This window comes from Salvelinus namaycush, chromosome 1 (genome assembly GCF_016432855.1).
Source record: "Salvelinus namaycush isolate Seneca chromosome 1, SaNama_1.0, whole genome shotgun sequence".
In the NCBI taxonomy this organism is placed as follows: Eukaryota; Metazoa; Chordata; class Actinopteri; order Salmoniformes; family Salmonidae; genus Salvelinus; species Salvelinus namaycush.
Window position 1 is genome coordinate 50,334,032 of NC_052307.1, and position 13,382 is coordinate 50,347,413.

The 13,382-nt window shown below is 41.3% G+C and overlaps 1 protein-coding gene across 1 annotated transcript in view; it reads left to right on the forward strand.

The window, feature by feature from the left end:
• LOC120052026 (protein kinase C-binding protein NELL1-like) overlaps window positions 1-13,382 on the forward strand; it is a 536,246-nt gene that overhangs the window by 387,600 nt on the left and 135,264 nt on the right. Inside the window, exon 14 of the mRNA XM_038998895.1 lies at window positions 10,923-11,048. Within this exon, the coding sequence (XP_038854823.1) occupies window positions 10,923-11,048 (126 nt within the window). The remainder of the gene's footprint in view (window positions 1-10,922; window positions 11,049-13,382) is intronic.

Below are 13,382 nucleotides of genomic sequence, written 5' to 3' on the forward strand. Positions count from 1 at the left end.
GTTCCCGCCCTCTTAAGCCAGTGTATTGTAGTAAAGATTAAGAATAAAGTGGTAGTAGCCTAAAATAAGGAAACATTTCAGGTAAACAGAAAGTGCCCATATAAAAATATTTGATAAATATTAGAGGACGCTTACTCAGACACACTTGTCTAAATTGATGGGTCATGTGAAATAAATGTTATAACCCCCAGCTGTAACGGCTGCTTCCAACTCACACTCTCAAACACGGAGATCCCTGAACGCAGCTCACTTTCCAGCTCACACTCTCAAACACATAGATCCCCTGAACGCAGCTCACTCTCCAGATCCCAATCACCTGAATTCTGATCACCTGTCATTATCACACACTATTTAGTTCAGTTCTTTGCACCCCATCATTGTGAGGTATTGTTTGTTTTGTGACACACTTCTATTCAGAGCGCTGGTTTTCTCGTAATGTAATCCTCCCGTGTATGATAGTTTTTTCCTGCCTCACTAACGACGCCTTTTGCCTATTCCCAACCTGTACTTTAGCCTATCGGATTTCATGTTATCAATCTATTGCCTGATCTCCCGGACGACAATACTAGCCTTTTCCCTACCTGTACTGTTGCCTTTTTGGACTCCCTGTGTATGACCTTGTGCCTACCCCTGGACCCAACTACCTGCCTCATCCTGTGGTCCTTTACAATATACATCTGCTGCTTGAAACCAGCTCTCTGTCTCCCATCATGTTCATTACATCAGCCACATCCAGTGGTAGAAAAAGTATTACATTGTCTTGCTTGAGTAAAATAAAGATACCTCAATAGAAAATGACTGAAGTAAAAGTCACCGAGTAAAATACTACTTGAGTAAAAGTCTAAAAGTATTTGGTTTTAAAAATACTTAAGCATCAAAAGTAAAAGTATAAATCATTTTAAATTCCTTCTATTAAACCAGACGAAGGAATGTCATCCAAACCAGTTCTATTGTATTGATGGATAGCCAGGGGCACACTCCAACACTCAGACATAATTTTAAAAAGAAGCATGGGTTTAGTGAGTCTGCCAGATAAAATGCAGTAGGGATTACCAGGGATGTTCTCTTGATAAGTGTGTGAATTGGACAATTTTCTTGTCAAAATGTAACAAGTACTTTTGGGTGTCAGGGAAAATGTATGGAATAAAAAATACATTTTCTTTTGGAATTTAGTTAAGTAAAAGTTGCCAAAAATATAAATAGTAAAGTAATGTACAGATACCCCCCCAAAAATATGTAAGTAGTACTTTAAAGTATTTTTACTGAAATACTTTACACCACTGCCCAAATGCTTTCACATCATTACATTAGCATACTTTATATACTGTTACACACACACGTATCACATAGTATTCCATACATAAGTTAAGGCCATACAACCTAAGTGAGGTGCACATGTACAGTACATAAACAGATGCATGAACCATATATTTATGTGGTGGACACTTGATACGGTCACATATTGTAGTGGTATGTCACAAAATCATGTTACAAACACACATATCAATATTAATTTTATATATCAATATTTTGCTAAGTGGATGGGTCTCTACAGGTGTAAATGGTACAGCCAAATGGTTACTTGCAAAGTAGGAATATCATAAATAGATACGGTATTATATTTATATTGACACTATGTAAAATATCAGTGAGAGACAAGGTAGTTATATGCATACAATCAGGGGTAAAGTGGCTGAGCAGCAAGATAAAAAAAAATAGTAGCAGCAACGTATGGAGAGTCATTTGAATAGAGGCACTGCAGATAGTGCTGATGACTGGTCCGTCCGAACAACGCATGAACAAGGGAATCTACAGTCGGAGAGCCTGTTTCTGTCCTGCCCTTGACTTTGGTGCAGGGCATGTGATGTCCATAGCCTCTTCGTCGCAAAACTCCCTGATCTTCTCACAAAGATAAGTTTGTCTAGCTGTGTCCAGTCCAGGTGGTGCTTGTACAGGCAAACCATCCATGGGAGGAAGGATGTCAGCGTTGCGCAGCAGCTGAAACCTGGTCCCGACAAGCTGAACGCTCCTTTGCAACAACACCACCAGAGCATCGAAGCTATAAAACAGGGAATAACAACAAAAAAATCATAAGACATTATATCCTTGCACAACATCAATTCACCTCCCAAGTTTATATAAGAAGAATAACATCATACAATGCAATGAAAATTATTTTCACATAAAGTGCTGGTGCTGCTTGATCTGTGGCAGCGGCCTGAAGTACGGAGTCAGGTGTTGTTGCGAGTCATAGCGTTCCACCAGCACCGTATCATCCTCCAGTCCAACCAGCTGTGGGATGTTGACCCCTGTCCTTCACAACATCAACTCTGGTCGTTCGGAAGCGCTGCTTGATGAGGCCGAAGCACCAGTCGGGGGCAAACTTGGTGTGGCCTGCGATCAGGAAATGAAGGTCCAGACTGTGGTGTAGCGTGTGCATGGTCCACCAGGCACAATACCAGAGCACAAATTTGTTCTTGTTTTGGCCACTGCCACGATCACAATTCAGGTCCAGACGTGTTTCCCCAACTCCGTAGTTGGTGAAGAAATGGTGCATGTAGTTGCTACCTTTGCTGGATGACATTCCTTCATCAATCAAGTAGTTAACTTGTTGTGGTATTCCTTCACAGCATACACCAAACAAGCCACACTTGCGAGGATTTAAAAAGTAGATGGGACCCGGCTGCATAGGGTCAGAAGTATAGTCCACCTGCAAACAACAAAAGAACAGTAAGATCATTTACAATTAATTGTTTCACCCCTGTCAGTCTGTCTTTACACAGCTCAGTGAAAGGTATTTGCCTGCCTCCCATATATATATATATATATTTTTTTTTTGTGTATGTATATCTATTTATCCATCTATGTCCTTAATCAGTATAAAGGAGGACATGTTTTGTACTTGTTGAGAAAAAACAAAGCTGTAATGCATCCTGATGTCTTTGCTTGCTGGTTAAGTAGGGTCCCCCAGAGACAACTGCAGGTCTTGACAGGTGGTCTTGCAGTCAGCAACCATCTTTTGGTAAACAGACCGTTCACTCTGAACAAGCAGGAGACGCTGCTCTTGCTTCTTCAGCTTGGCTGACTTAACAGCTTCTGGAAAATACAGAAATAATGTGAGATCAATAAAAGTAGTGCCAATCATGTTGGAGGTAAATGAAATAATCAAAACATGTTTATGCTTTACATATCAAGTGTTGTCATCGATTCCTTATAGAGACGCCACACTGCTGCTTTTGTCACATGGGATGGCAGCAGCTTTCCACCAAAGTGTGTGTTCTGGGTGGCGTCCTGGTAATACTATTGCATTATCCTCTGCGTAGTTGTTGAAGTTCACCACTCGCTGCAAGTCCTCATGCTTCATATGCCCATATGCCCCCCTAGGCACAACTACGACAACATAACCAACAAAATAATATATATACACATTCCAAGATATTTGGCGAAATAGACACATGGGTCTCATTGCCAACAATAGCGAAGCAGGCATTGTGACGTTGAACAATAAACTGGGAATAGAACGTTCGGAAGGCGAGTTGGTGCCACGGTGCTCAATAGAACTAATAGGAGCTGGCAGGGTGAAAAATGCACTAAAATAAGGCCCATTTTTTCACGATTACTTCAAAACAACGGCAAGCAGCTGGGAAATATGGTCATATTATGAAACTGGGCTCCACGGCGGATGCAATGAACTAGTTTTTATCAGAAAAGAATGTTGTTAAAAATGTCATGTGTCCAGCCTACTATCTACACGGATTTCAGAGCACTCTCGTCTGAGTGTACCAGAATAATTACTTTACCAGCGCTCAACACCCGTTGAATATGGCCGGTGTCAGTAAACGTCGGGGAAAAAATCATAATTAAATTGTTTCCAGCAGCACATTTACGGTCATCAACGCTCTGGTTAACACGAAAACTGCCTTACCAGCTCTGCTAGGGCGAGTAAAATGGTCAGAGGGATCTCATTTGTGTCTGGAAGTAGCTAGCCAACGTTAGCTTGGGTGCTTGACTGCCGTTGTAAGGCTAGAATGCTCAAATAAACCCTACTTCTTGGCCCGAACGACCAGTGTGCGCTCCGAGAGCGAAACGGTCTGAATATACAAACTGACAATTTTTCTGTTAATGGATAGACCATAATATTAATCAAATTAATTAAGCCAAATTTCTTTAAAGTTGCGGCACACCCTGGGTGCTGCAGCATACTGTGGCATGTCATTTAATTCTCAGCCCATTTCTTCTGTTACTGCAAGTTACTGCTAGTTTGACCACCAAAGGGCATTTTTGAGAAGCATTTGATAGTATTCCGTATTGGCATTACCAGATAATTTAAAACCTATTTTTATAATATACATAGTATATGGGATTGATTTTAAAGTACAAAAGGGAAAATAAATACACATAAATATGGGTCGTATTTACAATTGTGTTTGTTAGCACACTGTTGTATTTCACCCAATATATGTGGGAGTTTATCAAAATTGGGTTTGTTTTCAAATGATTAGTGGGACTGTTTAATCTGAGGGAAATATGTCTCTCTAATATGGTCATGCATTTGGCAGGAGGTTAGGAAGCGCAGCTCAGTTTACATCTCATTTTGTGGGCTGTGTGCACGTAGCCTGTTTTCTCTTGAGAGCCAGGTCTGCCTACGGCAACCTTTCTCTATAGCAAGGCTATGCTCACTGAGTCTGTACATAGTCAAAGCTTTCCTTAACTCAATCAGTGTTTTAATGCCTATAAAGATGACTTTCAAGTTACATTAGCAGAGGAAAAATGATGTGCTTAGTCTGGTTGTAATCTAACATGATACAGTATTACCTGGGTATTATTGTGTCAGAATCTCTCCCGGGCTTGGTGTGTGCCTTTCATCTTTTCTCTCCTCTCTCTCGCTCATCCCTCTCCCTCTTTTCCTATTTCTGTAAAAATGGGACCGAATGTGTCTCTGCTTGGCACTCAGCATTAAGGAGGTATATTGGGGATAAGGCCCTGCAACATACTAACATTCTGTCTAAGGTGTGTACTTGTACATCAGCTGCCTCACGCTACAGAAACAAGAGATCCTGCTCCCATTAACCATTCCGGCTACCACAAGCCAATTTTTGTGCAAGGCTATGTACTTATACAGTATTGTACCATTACCGACTACTGTTAGGGCCCCCATATAATACAGCTTGTACAGTACAGCCCACCTTTAGCTAAAACATTGGTACATACAGTGCCTTAAGAAACTATTTATACCATTTGACTTACTCCACATTTGTTTTGTTAGCCTGAATTCAAAATGGATTAAATAGATTTTTTTCTCTCACTGTTCTACACGCAATTCCCCCTAGTGACAAAGTGAAAACATGTTTTTAGAAATGGTTGCTAATTTATTGAAAATGAAATACAGAAGTATGTAATTTTCATAAAGTACCAGTCAAAAGTATGGACACACCTAAACCTCCAGGGTTTTTCTTTATTTATACTATTCTCTGCATTGTAGAATAATAGTGAAAACTATGAAATAACACATATGGCACAATTAGTAACATAAAAAAAGTGTTAAACAAATCAAGATTAGATTTTAGATTCTTCAAAGTAGCCACCCTTTGCCTTGATGACAGCTTTGCACACTCTTGGAATTCTCTCAAAAGGCTTCACCTGAAATACTTTTCCAACAGTTCTGAAGGAGTTCCCACATATCCTGAGAACTTGTTGGCTGCTTTTCCTTCACTCTGCGGTCCAACTCATCCCAAACCATCTCAATTGGGTTGAGGTTGGGTGATTGTGGAGGCCAGGTCATCTGATGCAGCACCATCGCTATCATTCATGGTCAAACAGAGCCTGGAGGCCTCATTGTCCCGAGGTGCAGTTAACTCTAATGAACTTATTCTCTGCAGCAGAGGTAACTCTGGGTCTTTTCTTTCCTGTGGCGGTCTTCATGAGAGTCAGTTTCATCATAGTGCTTAATGGTTCTTGGAACTGCACTTGAAGAAACTTTCAAAGTTCTTGAAATGTTCAAGATTGACTGACCTTCGTGTCTTAAGGTAATGATGTACTGTCATTTCTCTTTGCTTTTTTTAGCTGTTCTGGCCATAATATGGACTTGGTATTTTACCAAATAGGGCTATTTTCTGTATACCACCCCTACCTTGTCACAACAAAACTGATTGGCTCAAATACGTTACGGCTAGACGTTCCGCTAGCATCCAGTGAAAGAGCGCGAAATTCGAATTAAATTATTAGAAATATTTAACTTTCATAAAATCACAAGTGCAATACACCAAAATAAAGCTTAATTTCTTGTTAATCCAGCCACCATGTCAGATTTCAAAAAGGCTTTACGTCGAAAGCAAACCATGCGATTATCTGAGGACAGCGCCCCATCATACAAACACATGAAAATCATATTTCAACCAAGCAGGTGCGACACGAAAGTCAGAAATAACGATATAATTCATGCCTTACCTTTGAAGATCTTCTTCTGTTGGCACTCCAATATGTCCCAGAAACATCACAAATGGTCCTTTTGTTCGATAAACTTCTTCTTTATATCCCAAAAATGTCAATTTATTTGGCGCGTTTGATTCAGAAATACACTGGTTCCAACTCGCCCAACATGACTACAAATTATATAATATGTTACCTGTAAATTTAGTCCAAAAAATTTCCAACAACTTTCCTAATCCAACTTTAGGTATCCTAAAACGTAAATAATCGATAAAATTTAAGACGGAATATACTGTGTTCAATAGCGGATAAAATCAAAGTGGAGCGAGCTCCAGGTCGCGCGCACCAAACAAAAGAGTCCACTTGGCTTGACACTCAGACTGAACAGCCGTACTTCTTCATTTCTCAAAGGAAAAACATCAACCAATTTCTAAAGACTGTTGACATCTAGTGGAAGCCATATGAACTGCAACCAGGTGCCTTATAAATCTGATTTCCCATAGAAAACACAGTGACCTCACATTTGCCAAATAAGTGATGTTATACTCACAGACATTATTTTAACAGTTTTAGAAACTTTAGAGTGTTTTCTATCCAAATCTACCACCTTGTGCAGGTCTACAATTTTATCCCTGATGTCCTTACACAGCTCTCTGGTCTTGGCCATTGTGGAGAGGTTGGAGTCTGTTTGATTGAGTGTGTGGACAGGTGTCTTTTATACAGGTAATGAGTTCAAACAGGTGCAGTTAATACAGGTAATGAGTGGAGAACAGGAGGGCTTCTTAAAGAAAAACAAACAGGTCTGTGAGAGCCGGAATTCTTACTGGTTGGTAGGTTTTCAAATACTTATGTCATGCAATAAAATGCTAATTAACTACTTAAAAATCATACAATGTGATTTTCTGGATTTTTGTTTTAGATTCCGTCTCTCACAGTTGAAGTGTACCTATGATACAAAGCATGTAGAGGTCTGTAATTTTTAAGTAGGAAAACCTGCAAAATCGGCAGTGTGTCAAATACTTGTTCTCCCCACTGTACATACATACGTACTCCAAAACACACACATCAAAAACATACACATGCACACACATGCATATTGAAGCCACACACACACATAGACACACTTTCACGCTTCACATACGCTACTATGTTTATTATTCACTGAGTGTACAAAACATTAATAACACCTTCCTAATATTGAGTTGAACCCCCCAAGGCTTTAAAATAATTCTTTAACCTTTCTCCTCCCCTTCATCTACACTGATTGACGTGGCTTTAACAAGAAGACATCAATAAGGGATCATAGCTTTCCCCTGAATTCACCTGGTCAGTCTATGTCATGAAAAAAGCAGATGTCCTTAGTGTTTAGTATTCAGTGTATTTTCTAATTGCCTAGTCACTTTTATCCCGACCCACATCTATTGTACATACTGTATAACGTAAATGATCTCAACTACGTCGTACCCCTGCAAATTGACTCCGTACTGGTACACCTTGTATATAGCTTGGTTGTTTTTTAATTGTGTTACTATTTCCTTTTTTATTCAGCAAATAAGTGTCTTCCTTTTTAACTCTGCATTGTTGGGAATGGGCTTTTAAGTAAACATTTCACTGTAGTCTACACCTGTTGTATTCGGCGCATGTGAACAATAAAATTTCATTTGATTAGTTTGTGCTAATTTCGATGTTCTTGACACGTGTAACTGTTCACACTGTAACTCCTCCTTCAGATATCGACGACTCCTATAATAATAATTATATACAGAATAGTGCCTTTTCACGTGCTCAGAGTGTTTAAATAATAATAACTCTCTAACCTTGAAGCTACCTAACCTGCCTAGTTAAATAAAGGTAAAATAAAAAAATTGAAATGACATTGTATGGAGGTCAAATAAACCCAACTGGGTATTGCCACAGCACTCTATGACTGTGTCCCAAATGGCACACTCTTCCCTTTATAGTGCACTACTTTGATCAAGGCCCATAGGGCTCTGGTCAAAAGTAGTGCACTATCCATTGTTGCACCCCTATTACTAGTCTGTTCAATCTCTCTTTCGTATCGTCTGAGATTCCTAAAGATTGGAAAGTGGCCGCGAACATCCCACTCTTCAAAGGGGAAGACACTCTAGACCCAAACTGTTACAGACCTATATCCATCCTACCTTTCTAAAGTCTTCGAAAGCCAAGTGAACAAACAGATCACCAACCATTTTGAATCCCACCGTAACTCCTCCGCTAAGCAATCTGGTTTCCAAGCTGGTCACGGGTGCACCTCAGCCACGCTCAAGGTCCTAAATGATATCATAACCGCCATCGATAAAAGACAGTACTGTGCAGCCGTCTTCATCGACCTCATCCAGGCTTTCGACTCTGTCAATCACCGTATTCTTATCGGCAGACTCAACAGCCTTGGTTTCTCTAATGACTGCCTTGCCTGGTTCACTAACTACTTCTCAGAGTTCAGTGTGTCAAATTGGAGGGCCTGTTGTCTGGACCTCTGGCAGTCTCTATGGGAGTGCCACAGGGTTCAATTCTCGGGCCGACTCTTTTCTCTGTATATATCAATGATGTCGCTCTTGCTGCGGGTGATTATTTGATCCACCTCTACGCAGACGACACCATTCTGTATACATCTGGCCCTTCTTTGGACACTGTGTTAACAAACCTCCAAAAGAGCTTCAATGCCATACAACACTCCTTCCGTGGCCTCCACTGCTCTTAAATGCTAGTAAAACGAAATGCATGCTCTTCAACCGATCATTGCCCGCACCCGCCCGCCTGACTAGCATAACTACTCTGGATGGTTATGACTTAGAACATGTGGACAACTGTAAATACCTAGGTGTCTGTAAACTCTCCTTCCAGACTCACATTAAGGATCTCCAATCCAAAATTAAATCTAGAATCGGCATCCTATTTCGCAACAAAGCCTCCTTCACTCATGCTGCTAAACACACCCTCGTAAGACTGACTATCCTACCGATCCTTGACTACGGTGATGTCATTTACAAAATAGCCTCAAACACTCTACTCAGCAAATAGAATGCAGTCTATCACAGTGCCATCCGTTTTGTCACCAAAGCCCCATTTACTACCCACCATTGCGACCTGGATGCTCTCGTTGGCTGGTCCTCGCTACAAATTCATGGCCAAACCCACTGGCTCCAGGTCATCGATAAGTCTTTGCTAGGTAAAGCTCTGCCTTATCTCAGCTCATTGGTCACCATAGCAATATCCACCCGTAGCACGCGCTCCAGCAGGTATATCTCACTGGTCATCCTCAAAGCCAACGCCTGCTTTGGCTGCCTTTCCTTCCAGTTCTCTGCTGCCAATAACTGGAAAGCATTGCAAAAATCACTGAATTTGGGGACTTATATCTCCCTCACTAGCTTTAAGCATCAGCTGTCAGAGCAGCTTACCGATCGCTGCAGCTGTAAACAGCCCATCTGTAAATAGCCCATCAAACCAACTACCTTCCTCATCCCCATATTTGTTTTTGTTTTTCTGCTCTTTTGCACACCAGTATTTCTACTTGCACATCCTCATCTGCACATCTATCACTCCAGTGTTAATTGCTAAATTGTAATTACTACGCAACTATGGCCTATTCATTGCCTTACCTCCTTACTTCGTTTGCACACACTGTATACATATTTTTCTATTGTGTTATTGACTGTACGTTTGTTTATCCCATGTGTAACTCTGTGTTATTGTTTTTGTCGCACTGCTTTTGCTTTATCTTGACCAGATCGCAGTTGTAAATGAGAACTTGTTCTCAACTGGCCTACCTGGTTAAATAAAGGTGAAATAAAAAATAAAAAAATGAAGGGAAGAGGGATTTCATTTGGAATGCTGCCTATTTCTCTCCGAAGGAGTGAACTCCACTTTTTTATTGAACATTCGTAGAGGGATAGTGGGGTAAAATAGGATATGAGAGTATCAAAAGGTAGTGGGACAGATGCGAACACACACCGATACAGGTACATGTGGCTTGGGGTATACAGCACTAACCACTAGACCAGGGTTTCCAAACGCGGTCCTGGGGCCCCCCCTGGGAGCACGTTTTGTTTTCTGCCAGAGCACTACACAGCTGATTAAAATAATGCAGGCTTGATGAGGAGTTGGATATTTGAATCAGCTATGTAGTGCTAGGGCAAAAAAAACGAAACGTGCACCCAGGGGGGGCCCTGGGACCGAGTTTGGGAAACCCTGCACTAGACCACCCATGCCACAGCGCTTCATTTCTACCAGAAAGCTCTGTGTGTGTTCCCTCAGATATTGACAACTCAGAGTCTGGTATTGTGGTAGTGCTGCAGGTTCCAAACCACATATACACGCTGGCGACAGAGTTCTATATTCCTCCTCGGCCCCTACTCTCTGCCTCCCTTTGTATCTGTCCCCCTCTCTACAGTCCAACTGTCACTATCCATAAACAATATATATATACAAACATATATATTGACAACTCCTCTGTGTGGGTTCTCCTCTCTCAGATATCGATGAGTGTGCCACCCAGATGCACTACTGCCAGGCTAACACGGCGTGTGTGAACCTACCCGGCAGCCATCGCTGTGAATGTCTACCTGGCTTCATCAGAGTGGATGACTATTCCTGCACAGGTAGGCCAAATATGCACACACACACACACACACACACACACACACACACACACACACACACACACACACACACACACACACACACACACACACTTTGAACATTGTGGTAGGCCAACACAAACACACACCCACACATACACTTCCTAATTTTCCGTACCTAACATCCTGAGGATTACCGGTCATTTCAAATCAAATTTTATTTGTCACATGCGCCGAATACAACAGGTGTAGACCTTACAGTGAAATGCTTGCCAACCTTGAGGGCAAGTATTGTGTCTTGGTAAACACAGAGTGCACTCACTTCTCACAGTTAACACACAACTCTCACAGTGCTAAAGTAGGCCAGATTAATCCTCTCAGTTTGTTTTAGTCTGAGATTTGTACAAAACTACAGAACAGGGGCAGTACAATGTTTCTCAGAGAAGGAGTGCTGATTTAGGATCAGTTTAGCCCTTTAGATCACATGGACCCGGAGAGCTGAACCTATATCAGCACTCTGAGAAGCTTGAAAACAGAGTTTTATAATTTTATAGTTTTACTCAGTGCTGGTTGAGAGAAGCAACACATTACAGCTCATGGTGACTTGAGCATCCTTCTCTCTTTGCCTCTCAGAAGACCGTGAGTGGTTGTGAGAGCTATTTGACCTCAGGTCGGTGTACTCTGGAGCCACACACACTGTCCTTCAGCTGGAGAGGGGTCAGGACGCAGCTCCACACTGTTGTCAAACTGGGGTCAGGACGTGGCCACTGTCGTGGAAATTTAGTACTGAGAGAGACTTGGTAATTTCTTCAAACAATCATCTTTATTTAAAATTGATTAATTATTGCAATAATGAGGCTGGTCGACCCCACACCCTTGAGTGTTTGACCGAGTAACCTAACTTTTATACAAATGCAGAGCACTATATATAGCTGACACTAACAATGCTCAGTCATGGTTGGTTCCACCCCTCCCATGCAGACCAAGGAGCATCATAATGCACTCTGGGTTCATCCTGTCATTATCTGCACGGGGTTGTTGTCTTAACCCCACCCTGGCTTAGTTTCCCAGTTGCAAGGATGATTTTGAGACAATTAGGGATTGTTCTACTCCTAAGCTATCTCTTGTAAAACACATCGTCTATGTAATGCAGTCTTTAACTCATTTTTGTCAGCTCAAGCCATCTCCAGTGACCATAAACCCAGATTAGCTGCAGGGAACTAGAGTGGAGCCCATGAAAACACAGACACTAGTAGGACAGAAATGCCTTACTATTAGGTAAATATTAATTATTAACCATTAATATCAAATAGATCAGTTGAATACGTCATTTTTCTAGCACACTACACACTGCAGTTAAACTGGGGCTGTCAGGTCAAGAGACCGTTTTAATAAGGTGGGAAAGACGTGAGAGGAAGGGGGGTGGGGGGGGGGGGGGGTGTTGGAGATGCAGACCTTATATCAGATGAACAAACTAGCTAATTAAGTTTAAGGCCCAATCCTGAATCAGAAAAACATCCAAATGGAAGCCCCCATACCACTTGGTTTGCCATCTAAGGGATGGGGCTGGTGAAATGTAATAATTCTCAAATTAGATAGACCAAGCTTTAGATGCAAGGATTGACAGTCTGTGAGGTGAAACCATATTTTAAGGCTATACATTGTTTCCATATCACAGATTGGGCCTTTGAATTATGAAAATGTGCACATCTTCTGTCTGTTGACATTGGCTGGGACTCTTCATCTGATTCAAGAAGCCAAATTTGTGTTTACTTCCGATACTTACTGATTTCGTGAAATTAAACCGCTTGCCACATTCCTCTGGGCATGCAATGCCTCCAATTAGGTTTTGTTGTGGTGGATTATTCTATGTGTGCATGCTAAATGGCACCCTATTCCCTACAGTATATAGTGCACTACTTATGACCAGGGCCCATAGGGAATAAGGCAACCATTTGGGATACAGGCTATGCATTTAGTGGCGTGCAGATTATCAACAGAATAGCTCATCAGCAACAGTGTTTTCGAGGATGTAATAATCCAAAAACCAACTGAATACCGCCATTGATTTGTCTTATTGGAAAATCAAAATTCACATTTCCAAATGACACCACCTCCTCTGTCATTTCTTACATCTAGCATGTCAGATTGTTAGCCAATTCTGCTAGGGAATGGAGGAATGTTAATAAGATGGGGAAGTTATTTGTTTCAATGTAGAGTGAATTTGACCTCTGAGTGACTTTTCATTTCCTGTCCATGCAGTTTGTTGACAAGTAACTCGGGGCAGTACAAAGGGGCAGTATTGAGTAGCTTGGATAAAAGGTGCCCATTTCAAACGGCCTCATACTCAATTCT